The sequence below is a fragment of the Bombina bombina genome, chromosome 5, assembly GCF_027579735.1.
Source record: "Bombina bombina isolate aBomBom1 chromosome 5, aBomBom1.pri, whole genome shotgun sequence".
In the NCBI taxonomy this organism is placed as follows: Eukaryota; Metazoa; Chordata; class Amphibia; order Anura; family Bombinatoridae; genus Bombina; species Bombina bombina.
In genome coordinates this window covers 190,973,463-190,995,331 of record NC_069503.1, presented here as the reverse complement: position 1 = coordinate 190,995,331, position 21,869 = coordinate 190,973,463, and the positions used below count along the sequence as shown (strand labels likewise).

Sequence of the window (21,869 nt, the reverse complement as noted above, 5' to 3'; positions counted from 1 at the left end):
ACGCAACACTACCTTATCTGTATGGAATATCAGATAAGGGGAATAACACTGTAAGGCAGATAACTCTGAAACTCTTTGAGCCGAAGAGATAGCTACCAAAAACAGAACTTTCCAAGATAAAAGCTTGATATCTATGGAATGCCGAGGTTTAAACAGAACCCCTTGAAGAACTTTAAGAACTAAATTTAAACTCCATGGCGGAGCAACAGGTTTAAACACAGGCTTGATTCTAACTAAAGCCTGACAAAACGCATGAACGTCTGGAACATCTGCCAGACGCTTGTGCAGAAGAATAGACAGAGCAGAAATCTGTCCCTTTAAAGAACTAGCTGACAATCCCTTCTCCAATCCTTCTTGGAGAAAGGATAATATCCTAGGAATCCTGACTTTACTCCATGAGTAACCCTTGGATTCACACCAATGAAGATATTTACACCATATCTTATGATAGATTTTCCTGGTGGCAGGCTTTCAAGCTTGAATTAAGGTATCAATGACCGACTCAGAGAAACCACGTTTTGATAAAATCAAGCGTTCAATCTCCAAGCAGTTAGCCGCAGAGAAATTAGATTTGGATGTTTGAATGGACCTTGGAGTAGAAGGTCCTGCCTCAGCGGCAGAGTCCAAGGGATGACATGTCCACCAGATCTGCATACCAAGTCCTTCGTGGCCACGCAGGTGCTATCAAAATCACCGAAGCTCTCTCCTGCTTGATCTTGGAAAGCAGACGAGGGAGGAGAGGAAATGGTGGGAACACATAAACCTGGCTAAAGGACCAGGGCACTGCTAGAGCATCTATCAGAGCTGCCTGGGGATCCCTTGACCTGGATCCGTAACAGGGAAGCTTGGCGTTCTGACGAGACACCCCATAGTTGAATCAGCTGGGCAAATACCTCCGGATGGAGCTCCCACTCCCCCGTATGAAAAGTCCGCCTCCCAGTTTTCTACTCCTGGGATATGGATAGCGGAGAGATGGCAAGAGTGAACCTCTGCCCATAGATATATCTTTGAAACCTCCAACATTGCCAGGGGGCTTCTTGTCCCCCCCTGATGGTTGATATAGGCTACAGTCGTGATATTGTTCGACTGAAATCTGATGAACCTGACCGCAGCTAGTTGAGGCCAAGCCTGAAGAGCATTGAATATCGCTCTCAATTCCAGAATGTTTATCGGAAGGAGGGCTTCCTCCTGAGTCCACAAACCCTGAGCCTTCAGGGAGTTCCAGACTGCGCCCGAGCCCAGAAGGCTAGCATCTGTCGTGACTATAGTCCACTCTGGCCTGCGGAAACTCATTCCCCTGGACAGATGGACCAGAGAGAACCACCAGAGAAGAGAATCCCTGGTCTCTTGATCCAGATTTAGCAGAGGGGACAAATCTGTGTAATCCCCATTCCACTGATTGAGCATGCAAAGTTGCAGTGGTCTGAGATGTAGGCAGGCAAACGGAACTATGTCAATTGCCGCTACCATTAGGCCGATTACTTCCATACACTGAGCCACTGACGGCCGAGAAGTGGAATGAAGAGCACGGCAGGAAGTTAGAAGCTTTGATAACCTGACCTCTGTCAGAAAAATTTTCATTTCTACTGAATCTATCAGTGTTCCTAGGAAACCTCAGAAAAGCCAGAACAATGTCGGTATGGGACTTGGCGATTTAAAAAGTCGACGCCTGTATCAGAATGTCGTCTAGGTAAGGAGCCACCACTATGCCCCGTGGCCTTAGAAACGCCAGTAGGGACCCTAGAACCTTCGTAAAGATTCTTGGTGCCGTGGCTAACCCGAAGGGAAGAGCCACAAACTGGTAATGCCTGTCTAAGAAGGCGAACCTGAGGAACGGATGATGATCTCTGTGAATCGGAATGTGGAGATAAGCATCCTTTAAGTCCACGGTAGTCATATATTGACCCTCCTGGATCATAGGGAGGATGGTTCGGATCGTATCCATCTTGAAGGATGGGACCCTGAGAAATTTGTTTAGGATCTTGAGATCCAAGATTGGTCTGAAAGTTCCCTCTTTTTTGGGAACTATAAACAGATTTGAATAGAAGCACTGCCCCAGTTCCTCCCTTGGAACTGGGTGGATCACTCCCATAACCAGCAGGTCTTGAACACAACGTAAGAATGCCTCTCTCTTTATCTGGTTTACAGATAATTGTGAGAGATGAAATCTCCCCTTTGGAGATGAAGCTTTGAAGTCCAGAAGATATCCCCGGGAAACAATCTCTAATGCCCAGGGATCCTGGACGTCTCTTGCCCAAGCCTGGGCGAAGAGAGAGAGAGTCTGCCCCCCACTAGATCCGGTCCCGGATCGGGGGCTACTCCTTCATACTGTCTTAGAGGCAGCCGCAGGTTTCTTGGCCCCATGCCACAGCTTTGCTGAGGCTCCTACCTGCCCTTAAATACGATTTTGTGCAGAAATAACCCCTTTGAAATGGTTCTCAGATGCCAGAGGACTTTTCTAGGGAAGCTGGATGTCTCAGTCTGTATTAAAACTGCACAGTTAGAGTGCTAAAATAGGCCCCTCCCACCATGTACTGGATGTCAGAGGGGCCTTAAGAAAATACTCCTGGGAGTATCTGACTAGCCATGTGGAAACTAGGCCCCAAATAAAGACTTATCTCCCTCAGAGAAAAAACGTCCTATTTATGAAATCATGTAAACGTTTTGTCACTAAGCAATATGAATATTAACATGAGTATTACCCTTTTATGTAAGCATGATCCCAGTCACTGTTAAATCACTGCATCAGGCTTACCTCAAATACACAAGGCTCTGTCAGCATTTTATATAACTTATTCCGCTCTCTAGAAATAAAAATACTGAACATACCTCAAAGCAGGTAATCTGCAGGCCGTTCCCCCAACTGATGTTTTCCCATATTCATCAGTTATGTGTGAGAACAGCAATGGACCTTAAAGGGACACTGTACCCAAATTTTTTCTTTTGTAATTCAGAAAGAGCATACAATTTTAAGCAACTTTCTAATTTACTCCTATTATCAATTTTTCTTTGTTCTCTTGCTATCATTATTTGAAAAGGAAGGCATTTAAGCTTTTTTTGGTTTCAGTACTCTGGACAGCACTTTTTTATTGGTGGATGAATTTATCCACCAATCAGCAAGGACAACCCAGGTTGTTCACCAAAAATGGGCCGGCATCTAAACCTACATTCTTGCATTTCAAATAAAGATACCAAGAGAATTAAGAAAATTTGATAATAGGAATAAATTAGAAAGTTGCTTAAAATGTCATGCTCTATCTGAATCACGAAAGACATTTTTTGGGTACAGTGTCTCTTTAAGTACAAACCGCTAAGATCATAAAATCTCCAGGCAGAATTCTTCTTCTAATTTCTGCCTGAGAGAAAAACAGTACAACGCCGGTACCGTTTAAAAATAACAAACTCTTGATTGAAGGTAAAACTACACTGTCACCACACATCTCTTGATACTTCCTTTCTTGTTGAGAGTTGCAAGAGAATGACTGGGGGTGGCAGTTAGGGGAGGAGCTATATAGACAGCTTTGCTGTGGGTGTCCTCTTGCAACTTCCTGTTGGGAAGGAGAATATCCCACAAGTAATGGATGAACCCGTGGACTGGATACACCTTACAAGAGAAAAATATATACAATTGTCGTAGCAAAATTCTAAGGTAAGGTCTACCTTACCACAAACAGGTAAAAACTAAACTGAATCAAGGAGAAAGTTGAGGATATATGTTCATATGTAGAAGTGAGGGTTTCCATCTCAAACTTCTGGGAGAATATTCTACCTACTCCAATGGTCAAAGAACATACATCCATAATACCTATAATAATATTCTTAAACCTTATACTTTGAGGTTTTATTTGACGAACAAGCTACTAATATGCAATGCAGTGAAGATTTTATTAATCAGTAAAATGTATTAAAAAATAAAATATATACATATTTGTTATAGTAATATAACATTAAAAACAATTTACCTGTTCAAGTTTAACTTCTTCTTTGACTGGGCTGGTGAGATTCATGGACTGAGCATTGGTAACAGCTATCGGTCTTGCCTGGGGTGTTGTGGTGGCTATTGGTTTAATCTGAGCAGCAGTGCGTTGCCTCCTCTTGTTCACATCTAAAGTGTGAGATGGTGCTATCGGTAACTCACGTAAGTTACTATTCCTTGCATGTGTGGTTTGCTGATTTGAAATCATCTGGACAGGTGTTCCCTGGCAAACAAATCAAACTGGTAAATCTATGCCAAATGCTCTGACACACTACTTGGAATGGTAACACAAAGCACAAGAGACTAGATAAATATAATATTCTCAGATTACGTTAAGACAAAAAACCTTAAATTATGCTTACTTGATCATTTTCTTTTCTTCTGATGGGAAGAGTCCACAGCTGCATTCATTACTTTTGGGAATTCAGAACCTGGCCACCAGGTGGAGGCAAAGACACCCCAGACAAAGGCTTAAATACCTCCCCCAATTCCCTCATCCCCCAGTCATTCTGCCAGGGAACAAGGAAGAGTAGGAGAAATACCAGGGTGAAAAAAGGTGCCAGAAGAACAAAACCCGAAAACCTTTGCCTCATATAAAGCACGGGCAGGGAGCTGTGGACTCTTCCCGTCAGAAGAAAAAGAAAATTTATGCTTACCTGTTAAATTTATTTCTTCTTCGACACGATGAGTCCACGGATCATCTTCATTAATTATGGGATATTCACTTCCTGGTCAGCAGGAAGAGGCAAAGGGCACCACAGCAGAGCTGTTAAATAGCTCCTCCCTTCCCTCCCACTCCAGTCATTTGACCGAAGTTAGGAAGAGAAAGGAAAAGCCAAGGTGCAGAGGTGACTGAAGTTTACAATAAAAAACATCCTGTCTAAAAATTACAGGGCGGGCCGTGGACTCATCATGTCTAAGAAGAAATAAATTTATCAAGTAAGAATACATTTTCTTTTCTTCTTAAAAGACACGATGAGTCCATGGATCATCTTCATTACTTATGGGATCCAATACCCAAGCTAGAGTACACGGATGATATGGGAGGGACAAGACAGGATACCTAAACAGAAAGCACCACTGCATGAAGAACCTTTCTCCCAAAAGCCGCCTCAGCCAAGGCAAAAAGTATCAAATTTGTAAAATTTTGAAAAAGTGTGAAGAGAAGACCAAGTTGCAGCCTTGCAAATCGTTTCCACATAAGCTTCATTTTGCCCATGAGGAAGCAACAGCCCTAGTGGAATGAGCCCTAATCCTCTCAGGAGGCTGCTGTCCAGCAGTTTCGCAAGCCAAACAACTGGCGAAAGTCTTTAGTCGCCTGTACATAAAACTTTAAAGCACGAAACTACATACAAATTGTGTAAGTGCCTCTCCTTCTTAGGAGGAGGATTAGGACACAAGGAAGGTACAACAATTTCCTGATTAATGTTCCGATCAGAAACAACCTTTGGAAGAAATCCAAATTTCGTACTTAAGACAACCTTATCCGCATGAAAAATAAGGTAAGGGGGCTCACATTGTAATGCTGAAAGCTCAGACACTCTACGAACAGAAGAAATTGCTACCAAAAATAAAACCTTCCAAGATAACAACATGATATCTAAGGAATGCATAGGTTCAAACAGAACCCCTTGAAGAACCTTGAGAATTAAATTTAGACTCCATGGAGGAGTAACTGGTCTAAACACAGGCCTAATTCTGGTTAAGGCCTGACAAAAAGACTGAACATCAGGGACATCAGCTAGACGCTTGTGTAAAATGATAGATAATGCTGAAATTTGACCCTTTAAAGAACTTGTAGATAATCCTTTCTCCAATCCTTCCTGGAGAAAATATAAAATCCTAGGAATCCTAACTCTACTCCAGGAGTAGCCCTTGGATTCACACCAATAAAAGTATTTAAGCCAAATCTTGTGATAAATCTTTCTAGAGACAGGCTTACGAGCCTGAATCAAAGTGTCTATGACTGAGTAACCTTAAGAACCTGTGATGATCCCTGTGAATGGGAACATGCAGGTATGCATCCTTTAAATCTACTGTTGTCAAAAACTGACCCTCCAGGATCAAGGGAAGGATGGAACGAATAGATTCCATCCTGAAGGATGGCACTCGGAGAAACTTAGACTCTTGAGGTCTAGAATTAGTCTGAAGGTTCGTTCCTTCTTGGGAACCACAAACAGATTTGAATAAAAAGAGACAATGGACGATGTCCATTGCTGCTACCATCAGACCTATTAACTCCATGCACTGGGCCACAGAAGGACGAGGAGAAGATTGCAGAGCTCGACAAATATCGATAATCTTTAATTTCCTGATTTCTGTCAGAAAAATCTTCATAGACAGAGAGTCTACGATGGTCCCTAGAAAAGTTATTCTTGTATGAGGAACTAAAGAGCTCTTTTCTAGATTCACCTTCCACCCGTGTGACCTTAGGAAAGCCACTACCAGGCCCGTGTGTGATTTTGCTAGCTGAAAGGACGGCGCCTGAACTAGGATATCGTCCAGATACGGCGACCACCGCAATGCCTCTTGAACTAAGCTAACAGCGCATGAAAAGTGTTCTATATGCTGCTCTAGCCCAGATAAACCCCAAATACAGCACATCTGAAGACCTGCAACTGCTTGGAAATAGTGCTACAAGCAGAGGCTCCAAAAAAAAGGAAGTCCCGCCCTTCGTGGGCGTGCTGCAAGTCTCTGCTTCCCTCTCAGGGAAAAAAACTAAAGTGAAACCACCAGAGCCCTCCATTTTAGTGAAAATAAACTTAGCAACATAACTCCAGCCCCAGTGCCTGCACCTAATCACTGCCCAAGTAAGACTTATTTTCTGAAAGTCTGAAACAGTCCCCACATAAGTAAGGTTTACCATTAACCCGTTATGTACCGTAGTGCTAATGAAACAAACACGGAGACTCCTTAGATCCCAGAAAAAGCTCCTCCCTTCCCTCCCACTCCAGTCATTCGACCGAAGTTAGGAAGAGAAAGGAAAAGCCAAGGCGCAGCGGTGTCTGAAGTTTACAAAAATGAATAACCTGTCTCAAAGAACAGGGCGGGCCGTGGACTCATCGTGTCTAAAAAGAAACAAATTTATCAGGTAAGCATACATTTTCTTTTCTTTTTAAAGACACAATGAGTCCATGGATTTCATCCTTACTTGTGGGATACAATACCAAAGCTATAGGAAACGGATGAAAAGGGAGGGACGAGACAGGGGACCTAAACGGAAGGCACCACTGGTTGAAGAACATTTCTCCCAAAAACAGCCTCAGCCGAGACAAAGGTATCAAATTTGAAAAGTTTAGAAAAAGTGTGAAGAGAAGACCAAGTTGCAGCCTTTCAAATCTGTTCAACAGAAGCATCATTTTTGAATGCCCATGAGGAAGCAACAGCCCAAGTGGAATGAGCCGTAATTCTTTCAGGAGGCTGCTGTCCAGCAGTCTCATATGCAAAACGGATGATACTCTTCAGCCAAAAAGAAAAAGGTAGTCGTAGCTTTCTGACCCTTACGTATTCCCAAAAAAATGACAAACAAAGAAGACGATTGACGAAAATACTTATTCGCTTGCAAGTAAAATTTTAAAGCACAGACCACGTCCAAATTGTGTAGCAGACGTTCCGTCCGAGAAGAAGGATTAGGACACAAGGAAGGAACCACAATTTCCTGATTAATGCTCTTGTCTGAAACAACTTTAGGAAGAAAAGCAAGTTTAGTACCTAACACCACCTTATCCAAATGAAAAATAAGGTAAGGATAATTATATTGTAATGCCGAAAGCTCAGATACTCATCGAGCAGAAGAAATGGCAACAAAAAAAACATAATTTATGTAAGAACTTACCTGATAAATTCATTTCTTTCATATTAGCAAGAGTCCATGAGCTAGTGACGTATGGGATATACATTCCTACCAGGAGGGGCAAAGTTTCCCAAACCTCAAAATGCCTATAAATACACCCCTCACCACACCCACAAATCAGTTTAACGCATAGCCAAGAAGTGGGGTGATAAGACAAAAGTGCGAAAGCATAAAAAATAAGGAATTGGAATAATTGTGCTTTATACAAAAAAATCATAACCACCACAAAAAAGGGTGGGCCTCATGGACTCTTGCTAATATGAAAGAAATGAATTTATCAGGTAAGTTCTTACATAAATTATGTTTTCTTTCATGTAATTAGCAAGAGTCCATGAGCTAGTGACGTATGGGATAATGAATACCCAAGATGTGGATCTTCCACGCAAGAGTCACTAGAGAGGGAGGGATAAAATAAAGACAGCCAATTCCGCTGAAAATAATCCACACCCAAAATAAAGTTTAAATCTTATAATGAAAAAAACTGAAATTATAAGCAGAAGAATCAAACTGAAACAGCTGCCTGAAGTACTTTTCTACCAAAAACTGCTTCAGAAGAATCAAACTGAAACAGCTGCCTGAAGTACTTTTCTACCAAAAACTGCTTCAGAAGAAGAAAACACATCAAAATGGAAGAATTTATTACCCTGGAAAGAAAGGGAAAGCAAAGTTGACTTAGAAGACATATCAGCATTCCAAGTTTTAAGCCATAAAGCTCTTCTAGCTAAAATAGCTAGAGACATATACCTGACATCAACCCTAATTAAATCAAAGATGGCATCACAAATAAAATTATTAGCATGTTGAAGAAGATTAACAATGCTATGAGAATTATGATCTGTTACTTGTTGCGCTAAAGCTTCTAACCAAAAAGTTGAAGCTGCAGCAACATCCGCCAAAGATATAGCAGGTCTAAGAAGATTACCTGAACATAAGTAAGCTTTTCTTAGAAAGGATTCAATTTTCCTATCTAAAGGATCTTTAAAGGAAGTACTATCTGCCGTAGGAATAGTAGTACGTTTAGCAAGAGTAGAGATAGCCCCATCAACCTTAGGGATTTTGTCCCAAAACTCTAATCTGTCAGATGGCACAGGATATAATTGCTTAAAACGTTTAGAAGGAGTAAATGAATTACCCAAATTATTCCATTCCCTGGAGATTACTTCAGAAATAGCATCAGGGACAGGAAAAACTTCTGGAATAACTACAGGAGATTTAAAAACCTTATTTAAACGTTTAGATTTAGTATCAAGAGGACCAGAATCCTCTATTTCTAATGCAATTAAGACTTCTTTAAGTAAAGAACGAATAAATTCCATCTTGAACAAATATGAAGATTTATCAGCATCAACCTCTGAAACAGAATCCTTTGAACCAGAGGAATCATTATCAGAATCAGAATGATGATGTTCATTTAAAAATTCATCTGAAAAATGAGAAGTTTTAAAAGACCTTTTACGTTAACTAGAAGGAGGAATAACAGACATAGCCTTCTTAATGGATTTAGAAACAAAATCTCTTATGTTAACAGGAACACTCTGAGTATTAGATGTTGATGGAACAACAACAGGTAATGTAACATTACTAAAGGAAATATTATCTGCATTAACAAGCTTGTCATGACATTCATTACAAACAACAGCTGGAGGAACAGATACCACAAGTTTACAGCAAATACACTTAACTTTGGTAGATCCAGCATCAGGCAGCGATTTTCCAGAAGTATCTTCTGATTCAGGGTCAATCTGGGACATCTTGCAATATGTAATAGAAAAAACAACATATAAAGCAAAATTGATCAAATTCCTTAAATGACAGTTTCAGGAATGAGAAAAAATGCCAGAGAACAAGCTTCTAGCAACCAGAAGCAATAAACAATGAGACTTAAATAATGTGGAGACAATAATGAGGCCCATATTTTTTAGCGCCAAAAAAAGACGCCCACATTATTTGGCGCCTAAATGCTTTTGGCGCCAAAAATGACGCCACATCCGGTAACGCCGACACTTTTGGCGCAAAAAAACATCAAAAATGACGCAACTTCCAGTGACACGTATGACGCCGGAAATAACAAAGAAAATGTTTTTTGCGCCAAAAAAGTCCGCGCCAAGAATGACGCAATAAAATGAAGCATTTTCAGCCCCCGCGAGCCTAACAGGCCACAGGGAAAAAAGTCAAATTTTAAGGTAAGAAAAAACATAATTTATGCTTACCTGATAAATTCCTTTCTTCTGTTGTGTGATCAGTCCACGGGTCATCATTACTTCTGGGATATTATCTGCTCCCCTACAGGAAGTGCAAGAGGATTCACCCAGCAGAGTTGCTATATAGCTCCTCCCCTCTACGTCACCTCCAGTCATTCGACCAAAGACCAACGAGAAAGGAGAAGCCAAGGGTGTAGTGGTGACTGAATTATAATTTAAAAAAAAAATATTTACCTGCCTTAAAAAACAGGGCGGGCCGTGGACTGATCACACAACAGAAGAAAGGAATTTATCAGGTAAGCATAAATTATGTTTTCTTCTGTTATGTGTGATCAGTCCACGGGTCATCATTACTTCTGGGATACCAATACCAAAGCAAAAGTACACGGATGACGGGAGGGATAGGCAGGCTCATTATACAGAAGGAACCACTGCCTGAAGAACCTTTCTCCCAAAAATAGCCTCCGAAGAAGCAAAAGTGTCAAATTTGTAAAATTTGGAAAAAGTATGAAGCGAAGACCAAGTTGCAGCCTTGCAAATCTGTTCAACAGAGGCCTCATTCTTAAAGGCCCAAGTGGAAGCCACAGCTCTAGTGGAATGAGCTGTAATTCTTTCAGGAGGCTGCTGTCCAGCAGTCTCATAGGCTAAACGTATTATGCTACGAAGCCAAAAAGAGAGAGAGGTAGCAGAAGCTTTTTGACCTCTCCTCTGTCCAGAATAAACGACAAACAGGGAAGAAGTTTGGCGAAAATCTTTAGTTGCCTGCAAGTAGAACTTGAGGGCACGAACTACATCCAGATTGTGTAGAAGACGTTCCTTCTTTGAAGAAGGATTTGGACACAAGGATGGAACAACAATCTCTTGATTGATATTCCTGTTAGAAACAACCTTAGGTAAGAACCCAGGTTTAGTACGCAGAACTACCTTGTCTGAGTGAAAGATCAGATAAGGAGAATCACAATGTAGGGCTGATAACTCAGAGACTCTTCGAGCCGAGGAAATAGCCATTAAAAATAGAACTTTCCAAGATAACAATTTTATATCAATGGAATGAAGGGGTTCAAACGGAACACCCTGTAAAACGTTAAGAACTAAGTTTAAACTCCATGGCGGAGCAACAGTTTTAAACACAGGCTTGATCCTAGCTAAAGCCTGACAAAAGGCCTGGATGTCTGAATTTTCTGACAGACGCCTGTGTAACAAGATGGACAGAGCTGAGATCTGTCCCTTTAATGAGCTAGCCGATAAACCCTTTTCTAAACCTTCTTGCAGAAAAGACAATATCCTAGGAATCCTAACCTTACTCCAGGAGTAATCTTTGGATTCACACCAGTATAGGTATTTACGCCATATTTTATGGTAAATCTTTCTGGTAACAGGCTTCCTAGCCTGTATCAGGGTATCAATAACCGACTCAAAAAAACCACGTTTTGATAAAATCAAGCGTTCAATTTCCAAGCAGTCAGCTTCAGAGAAGTTAGACTTTGATGTTTGAATGGACCCTGAATCAGAAGGTCCTGTCTTAGAGGTAGAGACCAAGGCGGACAGGATGACATGTCCACTAGATCTGCATACCAAGTCCTGCGCGGCCATGCAGGCGCTATTAGAATCACTGATGCTCTCTCCTGTTTGATTTTGGCAATCAATCGAGGAAGCAGCGGGAAGGGTGGAAACACATAAGCCATCCTGAAGTTCCAAGGTGCTGTCAAAGCATCTATCAGAACCGCTCCCGGATCCCTGGATCTGGATCCGTAGCGAGGAAGTTTGGCGTTCTGGCGAGACGCCATGAGATCTATCTCTGGTTTGCCCCAACGTCGAAGTATTTGGGCAAAGACCTCCGGATGAAGTTCCCACTCCCCCGGATGAAGAGTCTGGCGACTCAAGAAATCCGCCTCCCAGTTCTCCACTCCCGGGATGTGGATTGCTGACAGGTGGCAAGAGTGAGACTCTGCCCAGCGAATTATCTTTGATACTTCTATCATTGCTAGGGAGCTTCTTGTCCCTCCCTGATGGTTGATGTAAGCTACAGTCGTGATGTTGTCCGACTGAAACCTGATGAACCCCCGAGTCTTTAACTGGGGCCAAGCTAGAAGGGCATTGAGAACTGCTCTCAATTCCAGAATGTTTATTGGCAGGAGACTTTCCTCCTGACTCCATTGTCCCTGAGCCTTCAGAGAATTCCAGACAGCGCCCCAACCTAGAAGGCTGGCGTCTGTTGTTACGATTGTCCAGTCCGGCCTGCTGAACGGCATCCCCCTGGACAGATGTGGCCGAGAAAGCCACCATAGAAGAGAGTTTCTGGTCTCCTGATCCAGATTCAGAGTGGGGGACAAATCTGAGTAATCCCCATTCCACTGACTCAGCATGCACAATTGCAGCGGTCTGAGATGTAGGCGTGCAAAGGGTACTATGTCCATTGCTGCTACCATTAAGCCGATCACCTCCATGCATTGAGCTACTGACGGGAGTTGAATGGAATGAAGGACACGGCATACATTTAGAAGCTTTGTTAATCTGTCTTCTGTCAGATAAATCTTCATTTCTACAGAATCTATAAGAGTCCCCAAGAATGGAACTCTTGTGAGAGGCAAGAGAGAACTCTTGTTTTCGTTCACTTTCCATCCATGCGACCTTAGAAATGCCAGAACTAACTCTGTATGAGACTTGGCAGTTTGAAAGCTTGAAGCTTGTATCAGAATGTCGTCTAGGTACGGAGCTACCGAAATTCCTCGCGGTCTCAGAACCGCTAGAAGGGCACCCAGAACCTTTGTGAAGATTCTTGGAGCCGTAGCCAATCCGAATGGAAGGGCTACAAACTGGTAATGCCTGTCTAAGAAGGCAAACCTTAGATACCGGTAATGATCTTTGTGAATCGGTATGTGAAGGTAAGCATCCTTTAAATCCACTGTGGTCATGTATTGACCCTTTTGGATCATGGGTAAGATTGTCCGAATAGTTTCCATTTTGAACGATGGAACTCTTAGGAATTTGTTTAGGATCTTTAAATCCAAGATTGGCCTGAAAGTTCCCTCTTTTTTGGGAACCACAAACAGGTTTGAGTAAAACCCTTGTCCTTGTTCCGACCGCGGAACCGGATGGATCACTCCCATTAATAATAGATCTTGTACACAGCGTAGAAACGCGTCTTTCTTTATTTGGTTTGTTGACAACCTTGACAGATGAAATCTCCCTCTTGGGGGAGATAATTTGAAGTCTAAAAGGTATCCCTGAGATATGATCTCTAGCGCCCAGGGATCCTGGACATCTCTTGCCCAAGCCTGGGCGAAGAGAGAGAGTCTGCCCCCCACTAGATCCGGTCCCGGATCGGGGGCCCTCGGTTCATGCTGTCTTAGGGGCAGCAGCAGGTTTTCTGGCCTGCTTGCCCTTATTCCAGGACTGGTTAGGTTTCCAGCCTTGTCTGTAACGAGCAACAGCTCCTTCCTGTTTTGGTGCAGTGGAAGTTGATGCTGCACCTGCTTTGAAATTCCGAAAGGGACGAAAATTAGACTGTCTAGCCTTAGCTTTGGCTTTGTCTTGAGGTAGAGCGTGGCCCTTACCTCCTGTAATGTCAGCGATAATTTCTTTCAAACCGGGCCCAAATAAAGTTTGCCCCTTGAAAGGTATATTAAGTAATTTGGACTTAGAAGTTACATCAGCCGACCAGGATTTTAGCCACAGCGCCCTACGTGCCTGAATGGCGAATCCTGAATTCTTAGCCGTAAGTTTGGTTAAATGTACTACGGCCTCCGAAATGAATGAATTAGCTAGTTTAAGGACTCTAAGCCTGTCCGTAATGTCGTCCAGCGTAGCGGAACTAAGGTTCTCTTCCAGAGACTCAATCCAAAATGCTGCCGCAGCCGTAATCGGCGCGATGCATGCAAGGGGTTGCAATATAAAACCTTGTTGAACAAACATTTTCTTAAGGTAACCCTCTAATTTTTTATCCATAGGATCTGAAAAAGCACAGCTATCCTCCACCGGGATAGTGGTGCGCTTAGCTAAAGTAGAAACTGCTCCCTCCACCTTAGGGACCGTTTGCCATAAGTCCCGTGTGGTGGCGTCTATTGGAAACATCTTTCTAAATATTGGAGGGGGTGAGAACGGCACACCGGGTCTATCCCACTCCTTAGTAACAATTTCAGTTAATCTCTTAGGTATAGGAAAAACGTCAGTACTCGCCGGTACCGCAAAGTATTTATCCAACCTACACATTTTCTCTGGTATTGCAACAGTGTTACAATCGTTAAGAGCCGCTAAGACCTCCCCTAGTAATACACGGAGGTTTTCCAATTTAAATTTAAAATTTGAAATATCTGAATCCAATCTGCTTGGATCAGAACCGTCACCTACAGAATGAAGCTCTCCGTCCTCATGCTCTGCAAGCTGTGACGCAGTATCAGACATGGCCCTAGAATTATCAGCGCACTCTGTTCTCACCCCAGAGTGATCACGCTTGCCTCTTAGTTCTGGTAACTTAGCCAAAACTTCAGTCATAACAGTAGCCATATCTTGTAATGTTATCTGTAATGGCTGCCCAGATGTACTAGGCGCCATAATATCACGCACCTCCCGGGCGGGAGACGCAGGTACTGACACGTGAGGCGAGTTAGACGGCATAACTCTCCCCTCGCTGTTTGGTGAAATTTGTTCAATTTGTACAGATTGGCTTTTATTTAAAGTAGCATCAATACAGTTAGTACATAAATTTCTATTGGGCTCCACCTTGGCATTGGAACAAATGACACAGGTATCTTCCTCTGAATCAGACATGTTTTAACACACTAGCAATAAACATGCAACTTGGTTACAATCTTATTTAACAAAAAACGTACTGTGCCTCAAAGAAGCACTAAACGATTAAATGACAGTTGAAATAATGAACTGAAAAACAGTTATAGCACCACTCCTTAAAAACAACACAACTTGTTAGCAAAGGTTTGTTCCCATTAGTAAAGTAACACTAATTAAATTTTAAACATAAAAATCACAGAGCAACGTTTTAAAACACAGTCACTACATAAGTCTCACAGCTCTGCTGAGAGAATCTACCTCCCTTCAAAGAAGTTTGAAGACCCCTGAGGTCTGTTAGAGATGAACCGGATCATGCAGAAAATACAAGAGTAACTGACTGGAAATTTTTGATGCGTAGCAAAGAGCGCCAAAAACGGCCCCTCCCCCTCACACACAGCAGTGAGAGAGAAACGAAACTGTCATAATCAAAACAAGCAAACTGCCAAGTGGAAAAATAATGCCCAAATATTTATTCACTCAGTACCTCAGAAATGCAAACGATTCTACATTCCAGCAAAAACGTTTAACATGAATTAAATACCTATTAAAAGGTTTAATGTACTTTTACAGAGTAATTCCGGTGAAATACCATCCCCAGAATACTGAAGTGTAGAGTATACATACATGTCATTATAACGGTATGGCAGGATTTTCTCATCAATTCCATTCAGAAAATAAAAACTGCTACATACCTCAATGCAGATTCAACTGCCCGCTGTCCCCTGATCTGAAGCTTTTACCTCCCTCAGATGGCCGAGAAACAGCAATATGATCTTAACTACTCCGGTTAAAATCATAAGAAAAACTCTGGTAGATTCTTCTTCAAACTCTGCCAGAGAAGTAATAACACGCTCCGGTGCTATTGTAAAATAACAAACTTTTGATTGAAGTTATAAAAACTAAGTATAATCACCATAGTCCTCTCACACCTCCTATCTAGTCTTTGGGTGCAAGAGAATGACTGGAGGTGACGTAGAGGGGAGGAGCTATATAGCAACTCTGCTGGGTGAATCCTCTTGCACTTCCTGTAGGGGAGCAGATAATATCCCAGAAGTAATGATGACCCGTGGACTGATCACACATAACAGAAGAAAAATTGATTATTCAAATGCATTATACCAAATAATGAAACTGACTGTCTGAAATAAGGAATATTGAACATCCTGAATCAAGGCAAATAAATGTTTAAACACAATTATTTAGAACTTTATATAAATGTGCCCAACCATAGCTTAGAGTGTCACAAAAATAAGACTTACTTACCCCAGGACACTCATCTACATGAAGTAGAAAGCCAAACCAGTACTGAAACGAGAATCAGTAGAGGTAATGGTATATATAAGAGTATATCGTCGATCTGAAAAGGGAGGTAAGAGATAATCTCTACGACCGATAACAGAGAACCTATGAAATAGACCCCGTAGAAGGAGATCATTGAATTCAAATAGGCAATACTCTCTTCACATCCCTCTGACATTCACTGCACGCTGAGAGGAAAACCGGGCTCCAACCTGCTGCGGAGCGCATATCAACGTAGAATCTAGCACAAACTTACTTCACCACCTCCACAGGAGGCAAAGTTTGTAAAACTGATTTGTGGGTGTGGTGAGGGGTGTATTTATAGGCATTTTGAGGTTTGGGAAACTTTGCTCCTCCTGGTAGGAATGTATATCCCATACGTCACTAGCTCATGGACTCTTGCTAATTACATGAAAGAAACAAAACTTTCCAAGATAATAACTTAATATCTATGGAATGAATAGGTTCAAACGGAAACCCTTGAAGAACCTTAATAACTAAATTTAAACTCCATGGAGAAACAATAGGTTTAAACACAGGCCTGATTTAAATCAAAGTCTGACAAAAAACCTGATAAATTCATTTTTCATATTGGCAAGAGTCCATGAGCTAGTGACGTATGGGATATACAATCCTACCAGGATGGGCAAAGTTTCCCAAACCTCAAAATGCCTATAAATACACCCCTCATCACACCCACAATTCAGTTTAACGAATAGCCAAGCAGTGGGGTGATAAAGGAAATGTGCTTTATACAAAAAAATCATAACCACCTTAAAAAAGGGCGGGCCTCATGGACTCTTGCCAATATGAAAGAAATGAATTTATCAGGTATATTCTTACATAAATTATGTTTTCTTTCATGTAATTGGCAAGAGTCCATGAGCTAGTGACGTATGGGATATCAATACTCAAGATGTGGAACTCCACACAAGAGTCACTAGAGAGGAAGGGATAAAAACAGCCATAATCATCTGAAAAAATAATCCACAACCCAAAATATAAGTTATTCTTTAAATGACAAGAATAACTTAAAACATCAGCAGAAGAATCAAACTGAAACAGCTGCCTGAAGAACTTTTCTACCAAAAACTGCTTCTGAAGAAGCAAATACATCATAACGGTAGAATTTAGTAAAGGTATGTAAAGAAGACCAAGTTGCCGCTCTGCAAATTTGATCAACTGAAGCTTCATTCTTAAAAGCCCACAAAGTGGAGACTGATCTAGTAAAATGAGCTGTAATTCTCTGAGGCGGGGCCTGACCCGACCCTAAATAAGCTTGATGAATCAAAAGCTTTAACCAAGAAGCCAAAGAAATAGCAGAAGCCTTCTGACCTTTCCTAGGACCAGAAAATATAATAAATAGACTAGAAGTCTTCCTGAAATCTTTAGTAGCTTCAACATAATATTTCAAAGCTCTTACCACATTCAAAAAATGTAAGGATCTTTCCAAAGAATTCTTAGGATTAGGACACAAGGAAGGGACAACAATTTCTCTGGTAATGTTGTTAGAATTCACAACTTTAGGTAAAAATTTAAATGAAGTCCGCAAAAACGCCTGATCCTGATAAAAAAAATCAGAAAAGGAGATTCACAAGAAAGAGCAGATAGTTAAGAAACTCTTCTAGCGGAAGAGATGGCCAAAAGGAACAACACTTTCCAAGAAAGTAGTTTAATGTCCAAAGAATGCATAGGCTCAAATGGAGGAGCCTGTAACGCCCTCAAAACCAAATTAAGACTCAAAGGAGGAGAAATTGATTTAATGACAGGCTTAATACGAACTAAAGCCTGTACAAAAAAGTGAATATCAGGAAGTTTAGCAATCTTTCTGTGAAATAAAAACGAAAGAGCAGAGATTTGTCCCTTCAAGGAACTTGCAGACAAACCCTTATCCAAACCATCCTGAAGAAACTGTAAAATTCTAGGAATTCTAAAAGAATGCCAAGAGAATTTTTGAGAAGCACACCATGAGATGTAAGTCTTCCAAACTCGATAATAAATCTTTATAGAGACAGATTTTCGAGCTTGTAACATAGTATTAATCACTGTGTCAGAGAAACCTCTATCACTTAGCACTAAGCGTTCAATTTCCATACCTTCAAATTTAATGATTTGAGATCCTGATGGAAAAACGGACCTTGAGACAGTAGTTCGGGCCTTAACGGAAGTGGCCAAGGTTGGACATCTGCACCAGATCCGCATACCAAAACCTTTGAGGCCATGCTGGAGCCACCAGCAACACAAACAATTGTTCCATGATGATTTTGGAGATCACTCTCGGAAGAACTAGAGGCGGGAAAATATAAGCAGGTTGATAACACCAAGGAAGTGTCAGCGCATCCACTGCATCCGCCTGAACATCCCTGGACCTGGACAGGTATCTGGGAAGTTTCTTGTTTAGATGAGAGGCCATGAGATCTATCTCTGGAAGACTCCACATCTGAACAATCTGAGAAAATACATCTGGATGGAGGGACCACTCCCCCGGATGTAAAGTCTGACAGCTGAGATAATCCGCCTCCCAATTGTCTACACCTGGGATATGCTCCGCAGAGATTAGACAAGAGCTGGATCTGCTAAAGCAAGTATCCAAGATACTTCTTTCATAGCTTGGGGACTGTGAGTCCCACCCTGATGATTGACATCTGCCACAGTTGTGATATTGTCTGTCTGAAAACAAATGAACGGCTCTCTCTTCAAAAGAGGCCAAAACTGAAGAGCCCTGAGAATTGCACGGAGTTCTAAAATATTTATTGGTAATCTCGCCTCTTAAGATTTCCAAACCCCTTGTGCTGTCAGAGATCCCCAAACAGCTCCCCAACCTGAAAGACTTGCATCTGTAGTGATCACAGTCCAGGTTGGCCGAACAAAAGAGGCCCCTTGAACTAAACGCTGGTGATTTAATCACCACGTCAGAGTGTCGAACATTGGGATTTAAGGATATTAATTGTTATATCTTTGTATAATCCCTGCTCCATTTATTCAGCATACAAAGCTGGAGAGAACTCATGTAAAAATGAGCAAAAGGAATTGCGTCTGATGCTGCAGTTATGAGGCCTAAAACTTCCATGCACATAGCCACTGAAGGGAATGACTGAGACTGAAGGTGCCGACAGGCTGCAACCAATTTCAAACGTCTCTTGTCTGTTAGAGACAGTCATGGACACTGAAACTATGTGGAAACCTAAAAAGGTGACCCTTGTCTGAGGAATTAAGAAACTTTTTGGTAAATTGATCCTCCAACCATGTTTTCGAAGAAACAACACTAGTTGATTCGTGTGAGATTCTGCAGAACGTAAAGACTGAGCTAGTACCAAGATATCGTCCAAATAAGGAAACCCCGCAATACCCTGCTCTCTGGTTACAAAGAGCAGGGCACCGAGAACCTTTGAAAAGATTCTTGGAGCTGTTGCTAGGCCAAATGGAAGAGCAACAAATTGGTAATGCTGGTCTAGAAAAGAGAATCTCAGGAACTGATAATGATCTGGATGAATCGGAATATGAAGGTAAGCATCCTGCAAGTCTATTGTAGACATATAATGTCCTTGCTGAACAAAAGGCAGAATAGTCCTTATAGTCACCATCTTGAAAGGTGGTACTCTTACATAACGATTCAAAAATTTCAGATACAGAACTGGTCTGAATGAATTTTCCTTCTTTGGGACAATGAATAGATTTGAATAAAACCCTAGAACTTGTTCCTGAAAAGGAACTGGCATGATTACCCCTGAAAACACACTTCAGGAAAGCCTGAGCTTTTACTGGATTTGCTGGGATACGTGAGATAAAAAATCTTCTCAGAGGAGGTCTTACTCTGAATCCTATTCGATACCCCTGAGAGACAATGCTCTGAATCCATTGATTTTAGACAGAATTTCTCCAAACATCCTTGAAAAACCTTAATCTGCCCCCTACCAGCTGAGCTGGAATGAGGGCCACACCTTGATGCGGATTTAGGGGCTGACTTTGGTTTCTTAAATGGCTTGGATTTATTCCAATTTGAGGAAGGCTTCCAATTGGAAACAGATTCCTTGGGGGAAGGATTAGATTTTTGTTCCTTATTTTGACAAAAGGAACGAAAACGGTTAGAAGCCTTAGATTTACCCTTAGGTCTTTTATCCTGAGTCAAAAAAACTCCCTTCCCCCCAGTAACAGTTGAAATAATAGAATCCAACTGAGAACCAAATAAATTATTACCTTGGAAAGAAAGAAAGAGATAGTAATCTAGGCTTAGATGTCATATCAGCATTCCAAGATTTAATAAGCCACAAAGCTCTTCTAGCTAAAATAGCTAAAGACATGGATCTAACATCAATTTTGATATCAAAAACGGCATCACAAATAAAATGATTAGCATGTTGCAGTAAGCGAACAATGCTAGATATGTCAGAATCCAATTCTTGTTGCGCTAAATACTCCAACCAAAACGTTGAAGAAGCCGCAACATCAGCCAAAGAAATTGCAGGTCTGAGAAGATGACCTGAATATAAATAGGCTTTCCTTAGATTAGATTCAAGTTTCCTATCTAAAGGATCTTTAAAAGAAGTACCGTCTTCCATAGGAATAGTGGTACGTTTAGCAAGAGTAGAAATAGCCCCATCAAATTTGGGGATCTTTTCCCAAAACTCTATTGAAATTGCTGGCAAAGGATACAATTTTTTAAACCTTGAAGAAGGAATAAAAGAAGTACCCGGCTTATTCCATTCCTTAGAAATTATATCAGAAATAGCATCAATAATAATAGGAAAAACCTCTGGAGTAACCACAGGAGGTTTAAAAAGAGCATTCTGAATAGAATCAGTGACAAATTCTTTATAATTCATAGGTATATCATGTACATTAGAAGTTGAAGGAACTGCAACCGGCAATGTACTATTACTGATGGACACATTATCTGCATGTAAAAGTTTATCATGACAACTATTACAAATGACACTCGGAGATATAATTTCCACAATCTTACAACAAATGCACTTAGCTTTGGTAGAACCGATGTGAGGCAGCAAAGCTCCAACAGATACTTCTGAGACAGGATCAGATTGAGACATGTTGCAAAATGTAAAAGAAAAAACAACATATAAAGCAAAATTATCAGTTTCCTTATATGACGGTTTCAGGAACGGGACAAAATGCAAATAGCATTGCTCTCTGACATAGAGAAAGGCAAGAGGCAAAAAGCAATGGGGTATAAAATGAAAAAAAAAAAAACATACGCTAGTGGCGTATGGGATATACATTCCTACCAGGAGGGGCAAAGTTTCCCAAATCTCAAAATGCCTATAAATACACCCCCCACCACACCCACAATTCAGTTTAATGAATAGCCAAGAAGTGGGGTGATAAAAAAGGAGCGAAAGCATCAACAAGGAATTGGAATAATTGTGCTTTATACAAAAAAATCATAACCACCATAAAAAGGGTGGGTCTCATGGACTCTTGCCAATATGAAAGAAATGAATTTATCAGGTAAGTTCTTACATAAATTATGTTTTCTTTCATGTAATTGGCAAGAGTCCATGAGCTAGTGACATATGGGATAGCAAATACCCAAGATGTGGAACTCCACGCAAGAGTTACTAGAGAGGGAAGAATAAAAATAAAGACAGCCAATTCCGCTGAAAAAAGAATCCACAACCAACATCAAAAAGTTTTAATCTTATAATGAAAAAAACAAATTATAAGCAGAAGAATCAAACTGAAACAGCTGCCTGAAGAACTTTTCTACCAAAAACTGCTTCTGAAGAAGAGA

At 41.1% G+C, this 21,869-nt stretch overlaps 1 protein-coding gene across 8 annotated transcripts in view; it reads right to left on the bottom strand.

Annotated features, from left to right (window-relative positions):
* RBM33 (RNA binding motif protein 33) overlaps positions 1 to 21,869 on the bottom strand; it is a 559,965-nt gene that overhangs the window by 254,678 nt on the left and 283,418 nt on the right. For all 8 annotated transcript variants that reach the window (XR_008402508.1, XR_008402509.1, XM_053713813.1 and 5 more), the window contains one exon: positions 3,963 to 4,199. Coding sequence is in view for 6 of the 8 variants with exons in the window: in XM_053713813.1 (XP_053569788.1) it covers positions 3,963 to 4,199 (237 nt within the window). In the remaining 2 variants the exon portion in view is untranslated. The remainder of the gene's footprint in view (positions 1 to 3,962; positions 4,200 to 21,869) is intronic.